The sequence below is a fragment of the Pogona vitticeps genome, chromosome 3, assembly GCF_051106095.1.
Source record: "Pogona vitticeps strain Pit_001003342236 chromosome 3, PviZW2.1, whole genome shotgun sequence".
Classification (NCBI taxonomy): domain Eukaryota; kingdom Metazoa; phylum Chordata; class Lepidosauria; order Squamata; family Agamidae; genus Pogona; species Pogona vitticeps.
Genome location: NC_135785.1, coordinates 61,055,383 through 61,074,912, shown reverse-complemented (window position 1 = coordinate 61,074,912; position 19,530 = coordinate 61,055,383). Strand labels below are relative to the sequence as shown.

The following is a 19,530-nucleotide window of genomic DNA, read 5'->3' as shown; positions in this document are numbered from 1 at the left end:
CGAAGAATCCGTATAGCGATCCCTTTTTGGGGATCGCTATACGGATCAGCCCCAATCGCCGCACTCGCTTTGCGACGATTGGGGCCTCCGGCCGCGGATGGCCCGAAATGCCCCCCCCCGCAGCGTTTTCGCGACCTCCGTAAGCAAGGGGAGGGTGCGAAAACACTGATAGGAGCCATTTCGGGTCATGCGGCGGCCATTTTGGAGCCGCCGATCAGCTGATCGGCGGCTCCAAAATGGCCGCCGGAGCGAAAACATCGCTGGAGGGGTAAGTTTCCACGCTTATTGGAACGCATTAAACTAAGTTTAATGCGTTCCAATAGGCTTTGCTTACCCGCACAGCGATGTTTTCGTATAGCGAAGGTTAATCCGGAACGGATTAACCTCGCTATACGGGGCACCACTGTATTACCTTCAGTTTCAAGGGCACCATATTTTTGTGCTAGTTGCATTTTTTAATAGTTTGCATTATTTCCCCCTAATTTTTGCTGCCTTTATGAGATCAAGTTAGGAAGAAAAGTTGGTGGAAAAAAATATATATGTATGCATGTATGTTTGGTTTTTTTACCCCACTTTTCTCTTTAAAGGGAGCCTAAGTAACTATGTAGGAGGTCTAAAACTCACTTCTATAAATGGGCATAGATGAACTCTCCCTGAACTCAGCTTTTAGCAAGTTGAATTTAAGAAGCTGTCAGGATTATTGCTGTAATGAAGTAGTAATTGCCATATGGTGTCTAGGAGTCACTGGAAACCAAGAGAAAAGTAGCAAATACAAGTGAGCTTGTTTAGGATAAAGGGACTGTTTTGATTCACTCCCCGACAGCCCAATGGAAAGGTAAAAGGAGCCATGGCCATTCTCATAATACTGTTTCCATATTGCTGCATCGACTGTCATCCTTACCTCAACTACAGAAGCTATTTTTTACAAAGAGATGCACCTGAACTTGCCATTACATGTAAATTAGATACAGGCTTGCTTAGTTTTGTCTGGTTAGTAAATCATCTAGTCAGACTGGTTTGTCTTTATTTCATTACTCTTAAAACCGAACAAGAACTGCTATGTCCCTTCAACCAGAATGACTCATTTTCTCAGCTCTATGTGCTGATCACTTTAAATAACACACCGTCAGGAATATGAGATTTATGTACCCCATTGGGCCCTTCAGATTTGAATCACAGAACAGATAGCATTCTATGGCTGTCTTCCACCGGTGGCAATGGGCCTCCATTAAATGAAAAGGAAGAACACTGTTGCCAGAAACATAAAAATCTATATACATGGACATATGTGGCAAAAAAGATATTGCATTCTTCTACAGAAATATAAGAACAGCAGCTTCCTTGTTTTTGGCATTTCAGAGTGGGGGCAGCGTGATGTTCATTCATGCAAGAGAAGGTGCTAGACTGCTGTGGAAAGGGTGGGTTATTACTGGCTTGTTGTCCAAAGAAGTGTTCGGATGATAATGTCCATCCACTAATTGCAGCATACAGTGGAAAAGTGGTTTTCTTTCCTCTGTCTTTCTTCTGAGATTGCCTTGGCAGGTTGCAGGTGCGCAAGGGAAGTGGGAAAGACTGCCATTTCCTACTTGACGGACGCTCAAAAACACCACCACTTCAACATGGGTTGCTGTGGCCTGTGGTGAAGAGCTGGATAGCACTGAAGATCAATGCAGATGTTTTACTTCTCAGTACTTTTCTTATGAGGCTGCTTAAAAAAGATGAGAGCAATAGGGTAGAGGCTAAGACTGGTGTCTCCCTATCCTCAGCCCACCTGGCAGAAATTCTGAATAAGACCCAGGCTTGAAGGGGAGGATTCCAAAATGACAATTTGGCAACAGTGTGGTAACAGTGCCCATGGAAGCTCCAACACTTGGGGAGGAGATACATGCTCATGGCAGAACAAATGCTTTGCATGCACACAGTCTCAGTTTCAGTTCCAAAAATCATCAGGATAAACTTCTCCTGAACAGCTGTCACCAGTCACTGTTGACAGTCCTGGGATAAATGGACCCATGGATTTAATCAGTATAAGGCAATTTCACATGGAAATGTTTAACCAATGCTGTTGTTTTTTAAGGCATGAAAGTGATGGGTCTTCTAAGGATTAAGTGGCCAGCAGCCTCTGAATACTTCATTTATACTGCAATCCTTACCTGAAAATAAGCCCTACTGAATTCAGTGAGATAGATTCTTAGAAATATGTGTAAGATTGCATTGGCATTGTCCATTTGCCATATCTTTCCATGTGTTGCTCTTGGTCTTTTTCCCCCAAAATTCTTTTGGACACCAGCATTTTAAAATAGAAAACATCAATGTGTATATAGTTCTTTTAAAGTCGTAAGGCAGAATCCTGCAGAGCACAAGGCCAATAGCACAAACAGCTCCCCTCTCCAGTAGGCTGTACATCATGTATCTGGTCACACACTGGTTGCAATATTAGGCACATCAATAGTCATGGAAGACAGCCCACCAAAGGGGAATATCTATTGCACAACTGAACATATGCATGGTTTTTTGCAGCAGGACTTTTGCTTCATTGCTTAGTACATACTTGCAAACTCCTGTAAGAATCCAGCGTATTAATTATGAGGCAGGTCCTAATCACATAGACGAGGATACTGCAGACACCAGAGAAACTCCAAGCAGATTATGTAACCACTAGGCTTAAATTGCACGTCACTACAAAAGGCACTTGATTGTATCAGGGGTTCATAGCCTGTTAAGTGAACAAGACCATTGGTTTGTGAAGTTTGGCAGCCACCATCTTGCTGAATGGAGCATAGAGACCTTAGTCTACATGAAAATAGTAACGTGCTACACAACAGCACAAATGAATGGCAGATTTTGGAAATACTAACTATATATTCACATACAGAGGAGCCAAAGTACCACAAATGGACTGCTATTGGTTTCACACCTCCTGCTGCTGAAACGACTCACTGACTACAAGATGTCTAGGAACAAATCACAGTACTGTAACCACCTAGTTTCCTTAAGTAGGCCTCTGCTTTCTCCTCGGACAGTCTTCAATGTAAGAATGCAACAGTATCACTGCCAATTATATGCCTTCTATGTTCAGCTCAGGTGTAAAGTACATTAGAAGTCTGAGAATCCCAAATCTACTCAATGTCAGCTTTAGGTTTTGCCTTCTATTGACACAGAAGTTGTACTAGTTTCCTTGGCTGTTGCTGATTACAGTGGGGTCTCTACTTAAGAACTTAATCCGTATTGGAAGGTGGTTCTCAAGTGGAAAAGTTCTTATGTAGAATCTGCATTTCCCATAGGAATGCATTGAAAAAGAAAGGTTACTTACCTGTAACGATGGTTCTTCAAGTGGTCATTCTGTGAATTCACACAAAGGGTTAATACCAGCGCCAGCGTTGGGCCTCTCGGAACGTTTTCTAGCTGCAAGAGAAAAGTAACAATGTTTAGGACTACCCCTACTGCGCACGCCCAGCCTAACCGTCCCTCAGTTCCATTTGTCCGCCATAGGCCCTCGAGTCAGAGAGATGCCAGTGACAGACAGACAGAGGGGAGGCCGGGCGGGATTGTGTGAATTCACAGAATGACCACTTGAAGAACCATCGTTACAGGTAAGTAACCTTTCTTTCTTCATCGTGGTCTTCTGTGAATGCACACAAAGGGTGATTAGCACGCTTACTAACCGGATGGTGGGCTGTCACTGAAGAGCCGATGCTAGCACTGCCCTCCCGAATTTGGTCTCCTCTTTTGCCCTCACGTCCAATCTGTAGTGGGTTATGAAGGTAGAGGCATTAGACCACGTAGCGGACCGGCAGATGTCGGGCAGGTCGACGCCACGAAGTAAGGCAGTGGAGGAGGCAACAGCCCGGGTGGAATGGGCTTTAAGTCCCTGTGGAGGATCTCTGTGGTTGAGCTCGTAGGCAAGGGCGATGGTAGACACGAGCCACCGAGAGAGCGTGGACGGCGAGGCCGGGCAACCCTTCTTAGGGCCAAAGTGGCAAAGGAAGAGTCTGTTGGCCAGGCGAAAGTCTTTGGTCCTGGATACGTAAAAAGCTAAGGACCGTCGAACATCGAGCATGTGGAGCATGCGTTCAACATCAGTCGTCGGAGACGGAAACAAAGTCGGCAGAATAAGTGGCTGGTTGACGTGGAAGTCGGAGACCACCTTAGGAAGAAAGGAGACGTCCAGGTAAAGCATAACCTTGTCCTTAAAGAACTGAAGAAAAGGTTGGTCATGGCGGAGAGCTGCCAACTCGCTAGCTCGACGAGCAGAGGTAATAGCCACTAGGAATAGCGTTTTTAAAGAGAGCATTTTGAGGTCACAGGTAGCCATAGGTTCAAATGGGGGTCTGGATAGGGCATGCAGAACCAAATGGAGGGACCACTGAGGGAGTGGAGGACGAACGGGAGGTCGGAGGTTAGAGAGACCCCTCAAAAACATCCTGACGGTAGGATGGGAGAAAAAGCGGGATGAGGGAGAAGCTCTGGGCTGAAAGAAGACAACCGCAGCCAGGTACACCTTGATAGTAGAGATAGACAGGTGGAAATCAAACAGGTAACGGAGATACTGCAGAAGTGTGGAAAGAGACACAGGTGAGGAGGTGAGATCCCTCTGCTGGGTAAATTTCAGAAAGCTGTTCCATTTGTAGGCATACAAGCGAGACGTGGAGGGTTTGATGGCATTGGTCAAGACCTCCTGAATTTCTGGACGATCCTCCACGCCGTCAGATGGAGCGTGTCGAGGTCGGGGTGAAGGACTTTGCCTGCTTCCTGGGTCAGTAGGTCTGGCCACATTGGAAGGGTTACTGAGTCCACAGCCATGCTGACTAGAGTGGGAAACCACACTTGGCGAGGCCAAAAGGGTGCGATGAAGATGGCCGGAGTCATCGAGCGTCGGAGTTTGATCAAGGATCTCTGTATTAACGGGATCGGTGGAAACATGTACAAGAGACCCTGGTTCCATGGAATCATGAATGCGTCGCCGAGCGAGTGGTGACCGAGACCTGCCCGGGAGGCATAGCGGGAGCATTTTGCGTTGTGAGGGGATGCGAACACGTCCAGCACTGGGGTCCCCCACTGGTTGCAAAGGTCCTGGAAGACCAGAGGGTTCAACTCCCATTCGTGAGTCTGATAGTGAAGCCTGCTCAGAGTGTCGGCAAGTGTGTTGTCCTCCGTGGCTACATGGATGGCCACCGGGTAGATATGATGACGGTAACACCATTCCCAAAGGAGGATGGAGAGATACAGGAGTGAATGAGAGCGGGTTCCTCCCTGCTTGTTGACATAGTGCATTGTGGTAGTGTTGTCCGTCACTAGCTGAACTCCGCGGCCGCGGAGGAGAGGGAGGAAGGACTTGAAGGCCTTGATAACCGCCAGCAGTTCCAGGTAATTGATGTGGAACATGGCTTCTTGAGGCGTCCAGAGGGCGTGAATGGTGCGGCGCCCGCAGTGCGCCCCCCAGCCGGACGGACTGGCGTCCGTTGTAACTTGAACGGTGAGACGGAGTGGACGAAAGGGCCGGCCAACCGTGAGATGGGGTGTGTACATCCACCACTGGAGTTGTCTGGTGAGCTCCGGGGTGACACGAAGGCGTTTCCTTTGACTGTCGATCATGGGGTCGAAAAGGGTGAGAAACCAAGATTGGAGCGACCGGAGTTTGAGGCGAGCGTGCGCTAGCGCCGGCGTCGTAGAAGACATCAGGCCGAGGAGGTGCTGGGCATGGTGGGCTGTCACCCGAGCACCGGGGAAAAATTTCCTGATGGCTCGTCGAATCTTGTGTATTCTTTCCGGGGGAAGAAAGACTCGACCCTTTACAGCGTCCAAGCAGACCCCTATGTATTGAACTGTCTTGGAGGGAATGAGCCGGGATTTCTGATTGTTGACAGTGAGACCGAGATTGGAAAGAAGATACAGAATGAATCTTGTGTCTTTCAGGGATTGCCTTCTCGAGGTGGAGACTACGAGCCAATCGTCCAGGTAAGGGTAAACGTGAATGCCCCTGAGACGAAGGTAAGCCGCCACCGGAGCCATAACCTTGGTGAAGGTCCGGGGAGCTGTGGACAGACCGAATGGCAGGGCCTGGAATTCGTAGACCGTGTCCTGAAAGATGAACCGAAGGAACCTGCGGTGGTCGGGGTGAATAGTGACGTGAAAGTATGCGTCCTTTAGATCTATAAGGACGAACCAGTTGCTCTTTTTCAGCAAGTGCATGATGGACTCTAAGGTAAGCATCCGAAACCGTCTGGGTCGCAGGTAAGTATTGAGGAGTCTTAGATCGAGGATGGGTCTTATGCCTCCTCCGCTTTTTGAGACGGCGAAGTAGCGGGAGTAAAACCCGCATTGTACGTCGTGAGGTGGTACTGTAGAGATGGCCTCTTTTTCTAAGAGAGATGATATTTCTTCCTCTAGCGAGGAGTCGAAGGGAGAATGAGTTATGAAACCTAGCGGAGGAGATCTTATAAACTCCAGCTGGTAACCGTGCTGAATAATTTTTAGAGCCCAAGTGTCGTTTGTGATGACAGACCAGTTGTGAAGAAACGGTTGAAGGCGGGTGGTAGGTGGTGAGTGGGTGAAAACGGGGGGCCGAAAGTCAAAGATACTGTTTTTGTTTTCTGCCAGGTGGCTTAAAAGGTTGGCGGCGATGGGGCGGACGAGGGCGGTATCCCTGATAGCCCTGGACAGAAGAAGAGGACTGGCCAGAGCGCTGCTGAGGAAGGTGTTTGTAAGGACGGTATTGTTGGGAAGATTGATACTGTCCATAAGATTTACGCCATTGAGGGCGTCGCTGTCTAGATTGAGTCTGAACAGAATAAGACTTAGCAGTTCTCTTAGCCTTATGAAGGTCCTCCAAATGGGAGTCGGTCTTTTCGTTGAACAGCCCGGTAGCGTCGAAGGCGAGGCTTTCAACTTTTGATTTGACGTCCTCCATTATGTCCGCAGAACGGAGCCAAGCATGGCGCCGGATAGAGATGGCAGACATGAGGACTCTGGCAGAGATTTCTGCTGCATGTCTGATGGAAAGACGTTCATACTTGGATACCGTCTGAGCTTCCTCATATGAGTTGAGAAAAGCTTGCCTGGTGTCTTCAGGTATCATTTTCAACCCAGGCAAAAGTTTGAGCCACAATTGTTTGTGATAAGCTCCCAAAACAGTTTGATAATTATGACTCGAAGTAGCAAGGTGACAAGGGAGTAGATTTTCCTGCCGATGAGTTCCAGCTTTTTACCCTCCTTGTCGACTGGAGTAACATGAGCCTTGGCCGAAGGCCTTGAACAGCTTGTTTCAACAATGAGTGAGTTTGGAATGGGATGCTTGAGCAGAAAATGAGTATCGGCCCCATGAATCTTGTAGAAGTGTTCTGTGCGACGAGGGACATTAGGTGTAGCCGCAGGCTGAGCCCAGAATTCCTTGATGGCCTCCATAACTACAGGCACAAAGGCTATACTGGGGGGAGCGGTACTGTCTCGTTTTATGTCTCCAAAGAACAAGTCCTCTCCCGGAGGGGAAGGGAGATTCAAGTCCAATTTAAGCGTCTTGGCAAGCCTGGACATCATCTGAGAGTAAGAAGAAAAATCCTCAGATGGAGAAGGAGCGTGAGTATCGCCAGTATCGGAAAGCACCAGATCACCCGGAGGTAAATCATGCGGTGGTAAGGGTGGGGGTGGCTCCTGATCGGAGTCAGAAGACCGCTCCGTGGACACCTCATCTGGATCAGAGGAGAAGACGTCCCTCTTCTTCCTTGGAGGGGGCTTCTCGACGTCGACCTGCGTTGTCGGGGGTCGAACGGGGACCACGGTCGGTGCCGAGGTGGGAGGGGCCGGTTGCGGTGGAGGGGCAACCGGTACCGGAAGAGGGTGGTCTTTGGCTCGAATGGCCCGGCGTCGGCGTCGAGGTCGGGTCGACTCCGAAGAAGAAGAGACATATATGTACCGGATCTTTTTGCGGTACCGGTCTCGAGAGGCGGATGTCGACGACGAAGGAGGAGACCGCGAACGGCCGCGTCGACGTCGATGGTGCTTACGACGCTTAGGGCGGTCGGAATCCGCCGAACGGGAAGAAGAGGACCGACGTCGGTGCTTGGTACGACGTCGATGAGAATGGTGCTTCTTCTTAGAGCGTTTACGCTTAGAGGATTTCGAGTCCGAGCGATCGCTAGAGTCGGACTGAGTGGAAGCTCGATGCCTCTTCTTCGATCGTTTCTGTCGAGGAGACTTCGACCTCGAGCGGCCGGAGGACGGGGACCGACTCGGGGAGCCATGCTTCTCCGTGCGAGAACGTTTGCCTCGAGGAGATTTAGACCTCGAGCGCACAGGTGATCGAGGTATCTTCTCTCGAGGAGATCTCGAGTCCGAGTGTACGGACGAGATCGACACGGGAGGCGACCCCTGGCCCGCAGGAAAAGGGCTATGTGGGGCAGAAGCGAGGCCAGTAGTGACGGCGACTAACTGGCTCGGCGTCGGGGAAGACCTTCCCGAAGGCGGTATCACTTCAGTACGTCGAGCAGGAGGAGGTGCGGGTGCCTCGGCCGAGGCCCCGAAGCGCCTCGACAACTCCTCAAGAATTGGCGATGGGATGGAACCCGAGCTCGGAGAAAGTGGAATAGATGTCATTTTAAGCTGGGCGGCCGCCTTAGCTTTGGACGATTTCGACGGCTTAGCTTTCGGAGCCGGAGGCTCGGGTGAAGCAGGAGCGGCCGATTTCGACGACGCGGATTTCTTCGACATTTTGGAAACTTTGGAGACGACTGAGTGAACAGGAGCTGCTCGAGAAGTGGAAGCCATTTCCCCCTCAGAGGGCGCCGTGGAAGACAACGTTGACTCCCACAGATGAAGTTTAAGGCGCTGTTGGCGAGCCTTGAGAGCGGCCTTAGTGAAGGCTTTGCAGTGTGGGCAAGCTTTGGGATTGTGCGACTCGCCCAAACAATACAGGCAAGTATCGTGGCCGTCTTGATGGGGGATTTTGCGGTCGCACACCACACACCTGCTGAACGGCCCTGAAGGGGACATAGGGTAGTAAGGAAACCGAAACGACAAGTCCAAGGATAAGGCAGAGCAGTCCAAACACAGTCCGAGTAAGCCAGAATATACACCGGGTCGTCAAGTTGAAGGGAAAAAGCGCTAGGGTAGTCCGTGAGCGAAGCAAAGGTCAAAGCCAAAAATCAGATAGATCGCAATAACGCAGCAATAAACGCAGCTAAGACGAGAGGCTCCAAACCGCTAGGCGGAAAAATGGAACTGAGGGACGGTTAGGCTGGGCGTGCGCAGTAGGGGTAGTCCTAAACATTGTTACTTTTCTCTTGCAGCTAGAAAACGTTCCGAGAGGCCCAACGCTGGCGCTGGTATTAACCCTTTGTGTGCATTCACAGAAGACCACGATGAAGAACCATTTAATCTGTATCTGCTCTTTTCCGTCCATAGAAACTAATGGGAAGCTGCTATTCCGCCTTCTGCCACTAGAGGGGGATATTTTTTCTTTTTTTCTTAGGTCAGGGAACATTGTTAAAAGCACTTCTGATGAAGGTAATTTTGAAGCAATGGACTGAAAACCAATTAATCCGTTCTGGCTGTATTTTTGTTATGTAGAGGTGCGTTCGTACATTGAAGCATTAGTTCCCATAGGAACTAATGCAAAGCTGGTTAATACGTACTCTACCACTAGGGGGAGAATTTTTTTTAACCTAAGATGACCTAAGGTTAAAAAAAGAGCAGGAAAGGTTTTTTTTCCTGTTCTTATCTTGGATTTCTGTTCTCAAGTAGAAGCAAAATTTAGCAAACAGAGCTGTTCTTAAGTAGAATTGTTCTTAAGTAGGGAAGTTCTTAAGTAGAGACCCTACTGTATAACATCCACAGCTATTTTAACTTATTTTAAATCTTATCTATGCCTCCAAGCTCATCTGATAGTCAGACTCCTTCCAAGAGGTAAAGGTGTGTTTTTCTGCCTTCTGTGAGTTCTGCTCTTAGCTCTTATACAGCTGATATACTTGAAAAGTATGAAAAAACCACAAGTGGCCACAAATTTGACTAAAAGAAGGTAATACAGTAGCTGCTTAATCCTCTCCCTCTAACCATTTTAATGCCCAGTCTCCCAAGATGTTTAAGTGCAAAAACGGATACAGGGTCAACATTTAAACTATTTAAATTTAATTTAAAATTTAACTATTCCTTTGCTCTCTAACTCAAAGTATAGCCTCCAACAGTTGGGTTTTATGGAAGGAAAAAAATCATGAGCTGGCTGTCAAATACATATGCTGACTGGGACTCCAGCAACATCACACCAGAGCTATTATATCAAATGAACTCAGTCACTTGTAAAGAAGCAAACAAGATGTCTTCCAAATGTATGGCTCCTAAATTCAGCATAGTTAGAAACTACTTTACAGACCTGTGGATCTTATAATGTGGCCTTTGGGTACTGGTATATATGTGAACAGCACAATATCTATCTCTTCCAGTTGCCTGTGTTTTCATTTGAAAAATGATTAGCTTTGTTTGACTGTAATGTCTCACCCTACCATAAAGTGGCAGGCAGTGGTTCTGGCTTCCTATTATATGCTACTGAATCCTTGTGTGGGTTGCCATTTTTCAGGGGTCAAATTCAGTAATGGCAAGGTTTGATTTTCCATGACATAAAATTATATAAATCATAACTAAATGATCAGAAGAACTTTTTAAAAAATCAAACATAAATGTGATATAATGCATGCAACACATCATATGAAACACTGGAAAGAAGCTCTGAAGAAATGTCATATATATTACTGAAACTATGCCGCACATGGCAGGAGCATCTGTCCCAGCAACCACTGCCGTGTTATGATTTTCAGTACAGCTACAGCTATCAGGAATGTTCACTGACCAAGAGCATGGAGACTGCAGCAACCCACAATTCTACATGTTCCCATTGGCACAGAGATAATTTACTTGTTTTAAAAGTCTAATTTTGACAAATGTAATGTACATTATAACCTTGAAAAAAGAAAGTATGAAAATATAGTGACCTGATCCATGCACAGATAACCAAATCAGTGTTTGAGGTATCAGTTGGTCTCATGAAATCAAAACTTAAATGCAGTAAGAATCTAAGAAAAGTCATTCAAGGGAATTAGAACTGAAGGAATTTGGTTGTATTCTCTTCTTGCTCTGCATACATATGGCAAGACAGACATGTCCATATCTGCTATGCTGTGGCATATGAGCTACTTCCTACATGGAAGCAATATTAATAGATGTATCTTCATTGTCTGAAATATCCACAACTGAGGCTAAGCTGAGAGATCATTTACACATGGTAAAAACATTCCTTTTTTCTCACTGCAGAGAAAGCATCAACAGGAAAATTATCAAACTGAAAGACATTACAATTTTTATGATCTACAGAACTGGCTAGAATACACTAGAAAGTAGTATAAATTTAGAACCTTCCACATTTTATACACTAGCATTCAACTTATACCACAGTTTGCAACAACATACAGAACAGATGATGAGCAAAGATGAGCCATGGCACAAGAAAAAAGCAGCACTTTAGCTACACTGCTAACAGGAACAATAAAACTTCATAAAATGACAGCCTTTCAGAAACAGAAACAAGAATCTGGTGTCTCCCTCAATTTTCTAGCTATCCATATTAAATGCAAACCAATCAAAATAATGCAATTTGTAATTTAATCACGAAAAATGAACCATCGCTGTAGGTGATTTCTCATTTTCGTAGATTTATTCCAAATTATAATTCTGTAATAGGATTGTTTTCCACTGATGTAACTCCTGTGCATTTAGCACTCATCTTCCTAGTGCTTGATAAGCTTTAATAAATCCCCACAGCAGTCCTGCATTATCCTTATTATACACCAATGAGGGAACTGACAAAATTGATTTGCAAAAGGCCATGAAGGTCAAAGCTTGCATGAGAAAAGTACAGGGAATGAGCAGAGAATGTTAAAGTAGTACGACAATGAATCCAATTACCTCTGGAACCAATTACCTCAGGAAGGGCTGAGTGTTTTGATTCAAAAGAAAATGAGACAACTATCTCTCAAATATACTTTGATGTGGATTCCTGCAGTGAACAGAAAGTTGGACTCAATGGCCTTAGAGCCCCCTTTCAAGTCCATTATTCTATTATTCTGTGACCGCATAGGCAATAATCATACTATTAAGAGCAAGCAGTCTTTGCTGGTTTTGCACCTCAGCAGGTCTACATTTCAGGGCTAACCTAGGTTCTACTTTTGAAACCAGATTTAGGTGATATTTCAAAGCACGGCAGTTCTGATTTCAAAACGTTGTAAGGCTGGCTAGAGCATAAATTGAAGGGGGATTTATTCTCATATTCCTGCTTCTGGTAATCGCAGTTTTGCTGAATGAAAATGCTCATTCATCTGTGGCATTTTTCTTTGGCCCTGTGGTAAAATTAAACAGTTCGGAAATCATTTGGGTGGTCTGACAGTCATGTTTTCTATGAAGGTCAAACATGTAGAATGTGAACTCAACTCAAAGTACACAGAACAATGTTATGAAAATGCAAACAATTGGAAGAAACATCCTAGCAAGGCAGATTCCAGGTGAGATCCTTCCAGTGCATGGCATACAAAAATTAGTATGCACGAGAATGTCTCATGAAGACTAAATGCAGTGATATATCCAGTTGCTTATATAGTAAGGCTCACTGGAAATAAAAAGAAAGTAAATTTTCTTAACCAAGATTTCCTTTATAAAGGTCTGTATTTTTACATAACTTGCTTATTTTTGACCACTTACTGTCATGCAATTTCAAAAGTAAAAATATACATCAAATGTTGTTTTATACACCAATAAGGTCCTCTTTGAAAAATGAGACATTATAATAATGGAAACCCAAAATGCCAATCCTCTGTGATACTACACAGATTTACAAAGTTAGACTTCACCACTAGAAAATGCCCAAAGACTCAGTGGCATCTCATTTACAAGTATATTATTTATAATGAATACATTGATACAGAACAACTTATAAAAAAGCAAGGCAATTTTTATAGACATAACAATCAATATTACAATAATTCAGAAAGTACATTTGTTTTGTAGACTGTTTACACACTTTAATTTTCAATCACAAATTTGTTTGGCTTTATATTAAACAGGCAGAATCCTGCACTGTCCTGCTTAAGACTGAAACAAAGAAACAATAAACAGAATCATGATTATTTTGTAGAAAAAAACAGGGGTTTTTTTGCAGATACCATTAGTAATTACCTTATATGTGCCTTTTAAAGTCGGTGTGTTGTGCAATTACTGCCAAGTATACAGCTAATTGAAAGCAAGTTCTGACATGCTGATTAAAGATACAATGGAAGTGCAACATGGACTATTGAAATGCTCTGCTGCATTTAAATTCTCGAGTAGTCAAGAAGGCATTATTTCTCTGATATGTGAATAATTAATGCACACTGTTCCAATGCCATATTCCCCAAATATTCCAGTTCAAAACTTAGCTTTGAAATCTGTCTGTTTGATAGGAATAAAGCTGCTACAGTTCACTTTTCTTAGTAATACTACACAAAAGAATTTCAGTATGATGCACCTTCTCCTAAATCTAAAAATTTGCAGGTATAAAAGCCTGGAATCTTGCTTCTGCTTCCATGTGCACAATGGTTCCACTGAACGTGTGGTGGCTAAAAGGAGGCAACTGCACAAGGGGGTAGTAACTCCCCCTCGCAAAGGCCCCATTTTATCCAACAGTGCAATTTAATGCTTGCTGAAGCAGATGCCAGAAGTTGCTTGAGAATGATAGCATACTCTGCCTGCAGAATGGTTGCCCTCTGCTATTACAAGTAAGATTCGGCCATTTAACATAAATAAAATCTGAAGTATGAAATAGTAAATACTGCAAACTTTGAGCAAACTGATTTAACAGCATCTGACAGAAGAGCAGAGCAAAGGTCTTTAAAGCCAATTATATCACCTAATTCGATTTGTTCTCTTCAGCTTTGCTCATACTTAGCAATCTAACTGCAATTAACATGAATGGTTTACCAAGAAAACACACACATCTTCAAAAGAAACTGCAGCTTTAATTGTGTCTTTTTAACATCAGTATTCTAATATAATCTTAGGAAGTGGTATTGTAGTTGCATTCTTGTATTTTACTTAGTTGTAGCAGAGTTGGCCTGCTTTCCAGCTCAATCTAAAAGGCGGCTTCAATACAGGAAATGTGGCTTGTTTTGCAGAACCCTATTCAGGTATTAAGCTCAAAAGTATGTAAGGTTCAAAGGTGCTGATGACATAAGGATCATAATAAACCACCCTCTCCCACTCACACACACACACACACACACATTCTCACCTCAACCAGAAGTCATCTGAATGAACTTACATGCAGGCCTTAACATTTAATGTAAGAAGATCTTAATGACCTTTAGGTGGGGTGTAGACTTGGTGATGGAGCTTATGTGGCCATTCCTTTCCCCATGACCCTTGAAGTGCTACATATGTTCAGGCAGACCACGTGAATAGGGCTGTTCTCTGTCCCTATTTGCCATTAAAAAATCCTAAAGCTTCTAACAGGCATTAGTCCAACCAAGCATATAACTGGCTAAGCTGACAACCATATGCATTATCTCAGGGAAGTTTTTCTGCTTTGTTCTTCTACAGCAACAGGTGGACAGTACAGAACAGCAACTTCAATGGCAACTTCAGCTAAATAAGTTCACTACACTGAAATAAAGTGACCAGCTGGCTCTTGCGTTAGAAAATCCATATTTATGATTTTGTAATAAACAGAATACTAAGAGGATTCCAAATATGTTTATCAGTATTTCCATGATAAACATTGGAGGTAGGGATGGGGGTATTCATATACGAGCATCCTCATACAGCTGGGGTTAACGAGAGTCTGCCCCCAGGGCTGGACCGTCCACTCATGTGTCCAGTGGTCACAGTAGCCTCGCTCATTCTTCCAATCACTCCTGGAGCTCCACTCTCTTCCTGCTCAGCTAGCCACTCGGCAGCCATGCAGGGAGACTCATCCTCCCTCCCCTTGTCCAGAGTGGCTAGCTGAGCAGGAAGACAGCGGGACTCCGGGAGTGATTAGAAGGATAAATGAGGCCGCCGCTGCCAGCAGATGCGTGAGTGGACAGTCTGGCCCCATGGGGCGAACCTCATTAACTCCAGCTTCATGGGGATACTTGCATTAATATATGACTACCCCATCTCTAGTTGGAGAATATACACTGAGTGCCATCAAAACTCTCAAGACAGACTGAGAAAGACAGTTACAGTTTCTGAGGCTCACCTAAAAGGTAGAACTGAACTGGCAGAGTTAATTAAATGCACACTACCACATGTACATGGGCGTATATTTAATAGCTTTTTAAAAATATATTCCAAAAAGCAATTTTTAAAGATATATGTTCTTCTACTTTGATAATGTTTCAGTATCACAAATCCATGATTTCTTCCCTGTTTCTGTCTGGCACAGATTAAAGTCTTAATCCAGCTGATACATCCTTTATAAATGTAGGTGATTATGACTATTTAAAAAACAAAATTTTGTCAAGAGATGTAAAGATATGCCAGGGTACCTCAGATATCCAATGTTTTGAAATCTAAATAACAGCTATTTCCATCACAAAAACACTTTTTTGTAACTTTTTTAGCTCAAAACTCCCTACCACCTCCCTATAAATGTATTCCCTTTGCATCTTGCTCTCATTCCAGAACAAAAGGTAAGCAGAATGTGGGAGTGTGGCATCAGTGCTTAACCAGAATGTATTTTGACTCCTATTTACATATGATGTTGAAGTACAACTGAAGTACAAAGTAATTTTCCAAAGAATTATAAACAAGGTGATACCCACGTTAGTCCATAGTAACAAGACAAAGAAAAAGCCTTGTAGCATTTAAAGACTAACACTTTCATTATGCATAAGATTCATGGAATGCAGCTCACTTTGGTACCTGAGGTAGGTGGCTGCAGTCAATGAAAAGATGATGCCAAACAGAACAAGTTCATCTTTAAGGTGTCACAATTATTTTAAGTGTATCCATGAGTTTCAAAACATGCACAAAATTTTCTAGACAGAAACTATCAGTCAACATAGTCCTTGGCAAAATGAACAACTGTATTCATATATTTACAGATAAAACTATCGATTCCATAAAGGTGGCCCAACTTAATCTATCCACAATTCCACAGATTGGCAGAACAAGCCAACCTACTCAAAATATGCTACCCTACTTCAATTCTTTACAGGTTTCCAATGAAATCCCTCTAAATTTGCCTGGAATAATTTTCAGTACGCAGCTAAACTCTGGCTTTAAAAGAAACAGAAAAACAAATCAGGATAAAAGACTATTCCCACTCTAACATAAAAGTGCACTTGGACAGCATTTGAAGAAACACGTATTGAATCAATGGAACAAGTTTACAGCTTCAGCATTGAGTGGACTTTAATCTTTTTAACTGTCACTACGGGGATCTTTGTATTTTAACTTTAATGTACTTTAATGCTCAGACGTGTAGGCTTGCAATCAGCTGAAACTATACATTTGTATAAACAAGTATCTAGAGGGAAATAACTATTACTAGACGTTTTGGAGGAGAAGGTATCAGAATTAATGGAGTAGGCTCAGTTACATGTGCACAGTAGGGCTAGTAGATATGAACTTTTCTACCCACACCTCCATGTGGCAGCTATGCCTCAAAATGCTACAGTAGATTGGGGGATCTTGCTGGGATTATGGGGGAAAGGGAGCTGCAGGGGAGATCTGCAGACATCTGTAGAAGGTGCCACTGGCAGAAGCACCTCTTCCTCCATTAGTCCACTTCCCATCATGGCACAGCCCATGCAAGTGAACTGGGTCTCACAATTCCCTGTACTGTATAGCATTGCAGGGTGCATATGTGTGTTTAAGACTATTTCCACTAGCCTAGTTCTGCATACATGACTTTGAATTCAATGCAATATTCCTTTCTAAATGACCAATGATTTCTCGAGTAGTTTTTACTACTAGCTTTAAGGTTTTATAGATCTACCGGCCTCTCTTCAGAAAACTCTCCTTTGCTAACAAGAAAATTAATGAAAGCTAGCTCAAAGAAAGTAGATCAAGGAAGTATGTTACAGACAGGGTGGATAAAAATCAATGAATTTTTTTTAAAAAAATCAAGTTGATTTAAGTTTCAATTGAAATCATGATTTAAATGAAAAAGTGTTTTTATTTAAATCCTTGAAAAAATGACTTTTGAATTTAAATCAATTTTATTAACATCAAATCCACCCTGGTTACAGAGCACTCAATCCAAAGAATTTCTGGAACATTCAGATTCCACTGAAATCAATGAGACATGTAGAGCAAATGTAAGCATATTTACTAGGAAGAAACTGTGCTTACAATAATCATCTTAAGTACATAATCAAGAGTTTGAATTCTATTGATATCAGTGGAATAATGATGCCTAACTATCTCTAATTTCTATCTATTAATTAGATCATGATGCCAGAAATTTTAATAGGTACAGAACTTTCAACAGGTGCAAATATCGCCTGGCATCTACAATTTACAATTTGTTAAAAGATACATCACTCGCTAGACTCTATTATCCCAGACCAAACCCATCATAGGGACTTCACACTGAAAATACAGCTAACTGGAATGTAATTGCTATATGAGATTCCACAAAATTAAACTTGAAATGGTATCTCAAGCGTAGAAGCAAGTGTCTATTTCATTGCAGCGTCATTAGCCCTTTGTACAGCCATGAAAATTACACTAGCCGCATGTGAACCAGTTTCCATGTTTCTACAGAACCATTAAATTCTAAATAGAAATGAAAAGGTGTCCTTTTAAACAAATCAGTCTTTAATACTGAGATTGATAGGATGAGGTTAAAAGAATAAATCATGATACTGAACTGATTACTTTGAAGCAAGTGTCCCATCTACAGGGAAAAGTGCATTTAGTTCAGCAGCAAAACAGCACAGCTTGAAGATATTGTGCTTGGACACAGATGGTCCATAATAATGGAAGGATGTACAAGGCAAGTCAAAATATAAAACCAGAGTAACATTGTCAATCAACCGTAAATCTTACATGTACTGCAGTGTTTAAAAAGAAGACACATTCATTAATTGTACAAAGACCAGGAGAAACCCTCACAATTGCCTGTTGTATTTCTAACAACTGTATATAAATTTCCTCATCTAGAAGACTTTAAACAAAACATATAGGTTTTCAACATATTGGTCAATTTCTGAATCAGAAAATGTTGCTTGTGCTAGATGAAGCCAACCATAAAACAGCACATTCAAATACGATATGGTTATAAATCAAGGGGCCAAGATTTAAAATCAGTTCAAGCTTTTCATGAACCATATCTTTTCCTGCTTACCAGTTCCTTATATTTTTGTTTTAATATGACATAGTTTTTAAAAAACCCTCAGCAGAAGCATTAATATTCTAGATATGATTAAAACAGAGTAAATACCATTCCCCCAATACCAAATCCAGTGATTTACACTGATTGTAAACAACATACAATATCGTTTTTAAATCTTAAAATAAGTTAAAAGCTCTCCCTGACTACAGGACAAATTATCCTAAAGAATTTTTGTTGTTGCAAGTAACATGTATTAAGGGGAATGACAAATAAAAATTCATGTGACCAATTTGTCTGTTTTGGCCAATGGGAAGAAGGCTCCATCTTAAAATGTCCCTTAAATTGATCAATAGTTAATTGGCAATTGTCTTCAGTGAACTGGTATCCCCAGATTACCCAGATATCCATCAAATTCAGCAAAGAAAACTTAGACAAGCGTTTTGCAAAGAAAAAAACCAACTCTAAATGGCTGTTTCCTCTATTAGCAGAAACACATAGATGTGGTCTTAAATTTACCTGTTTTATATTATTTATGCTTCTATATATAATATAATATACAGTTCATATATTATATTATATACATATACACATACACAATACTAATAATGCTCTTTGCATTTTGTACAGTGTATGGGACAATCCAACTTTTATCCAACCCGAGCAATAGGTGGTCTAGATTATGTTATATACACAATGACACCTGAAGTGCCATTTTAATTTTGTACATCATTAGGGCAGATATCCATCAGACCATGGCACGATACGGTCCTTGCATTTTGAGAAACTGGATTATAAAGGAAGGTCCTCCTGCAACAATCTGAGCTGGAAGAGTACTCAGTGGGCAGTTCTCAATGCTCATTATAGACAGCTTACTGCAGAGAGCCAGTTCAAAAGGTAGACTGTTTAGATGAGGGTTGTCGTTTAGATACAATTCTTCCAGATTCTCCAGTGTACCTATCAAAAGTAAAAAATTATGATTAATAATAATTGTGTGTCATCATCAATTCTGAATTATGGCTACCCTTTTGAGGGTAAAGGGTACTCAGAAGTGGTTTACCTAACTCACTGAGCTATCCAGCCAATTAAATTATAATTAGCACTTCATAAATGTGTACCTGGTTGAGGGCAGTTTATATTATTCAGAAAGATAGTAGCTCAATGGCTATAGTATCCAAAAGAATGGTTACTTACTGTAA

The 19,530-nt window shown here is 42.8% G+C and overlaps 2 protein-coding genes across 6 annotated transcripts in view; one reads left to right on the top strand and one right to left on the bottom strand.

Annotated features, from left to right (window-relative positions):
* Positions 1-19,530, top strand: part of BBIP1 (BBSome interacting protein 1) — a 394,683-nt gene that overhangs the window by 255,987 nt on the left and 119,166 nt on the right. The gene's annotated exons all lie outside the window — the stretch shown is intronic.
* SHOC2 (SHOC2 leucine rich repeat scaffold protein) overlaps positions 12,669-19,530 on the bottom strand; it is a 94,730-nt gene continuing 87,868 nt past the window's right edge. For all 5 annotated transcript variants that reach the window (XM_020779843.3, XM_072995552.2, XM_072995553.2 and 2 more), the window contains one exon: positions 12,669-19,288. In XM_020779843.3, the coding sequence (XP_020635502.1) occupies positions 19,080-19,288 (209 nt within the window). In that variant the 3' untranslated portion in view covers positions 12,669-19,079. The remainder of the gene's footprint in view (positions 19,289-19,530) is intronic.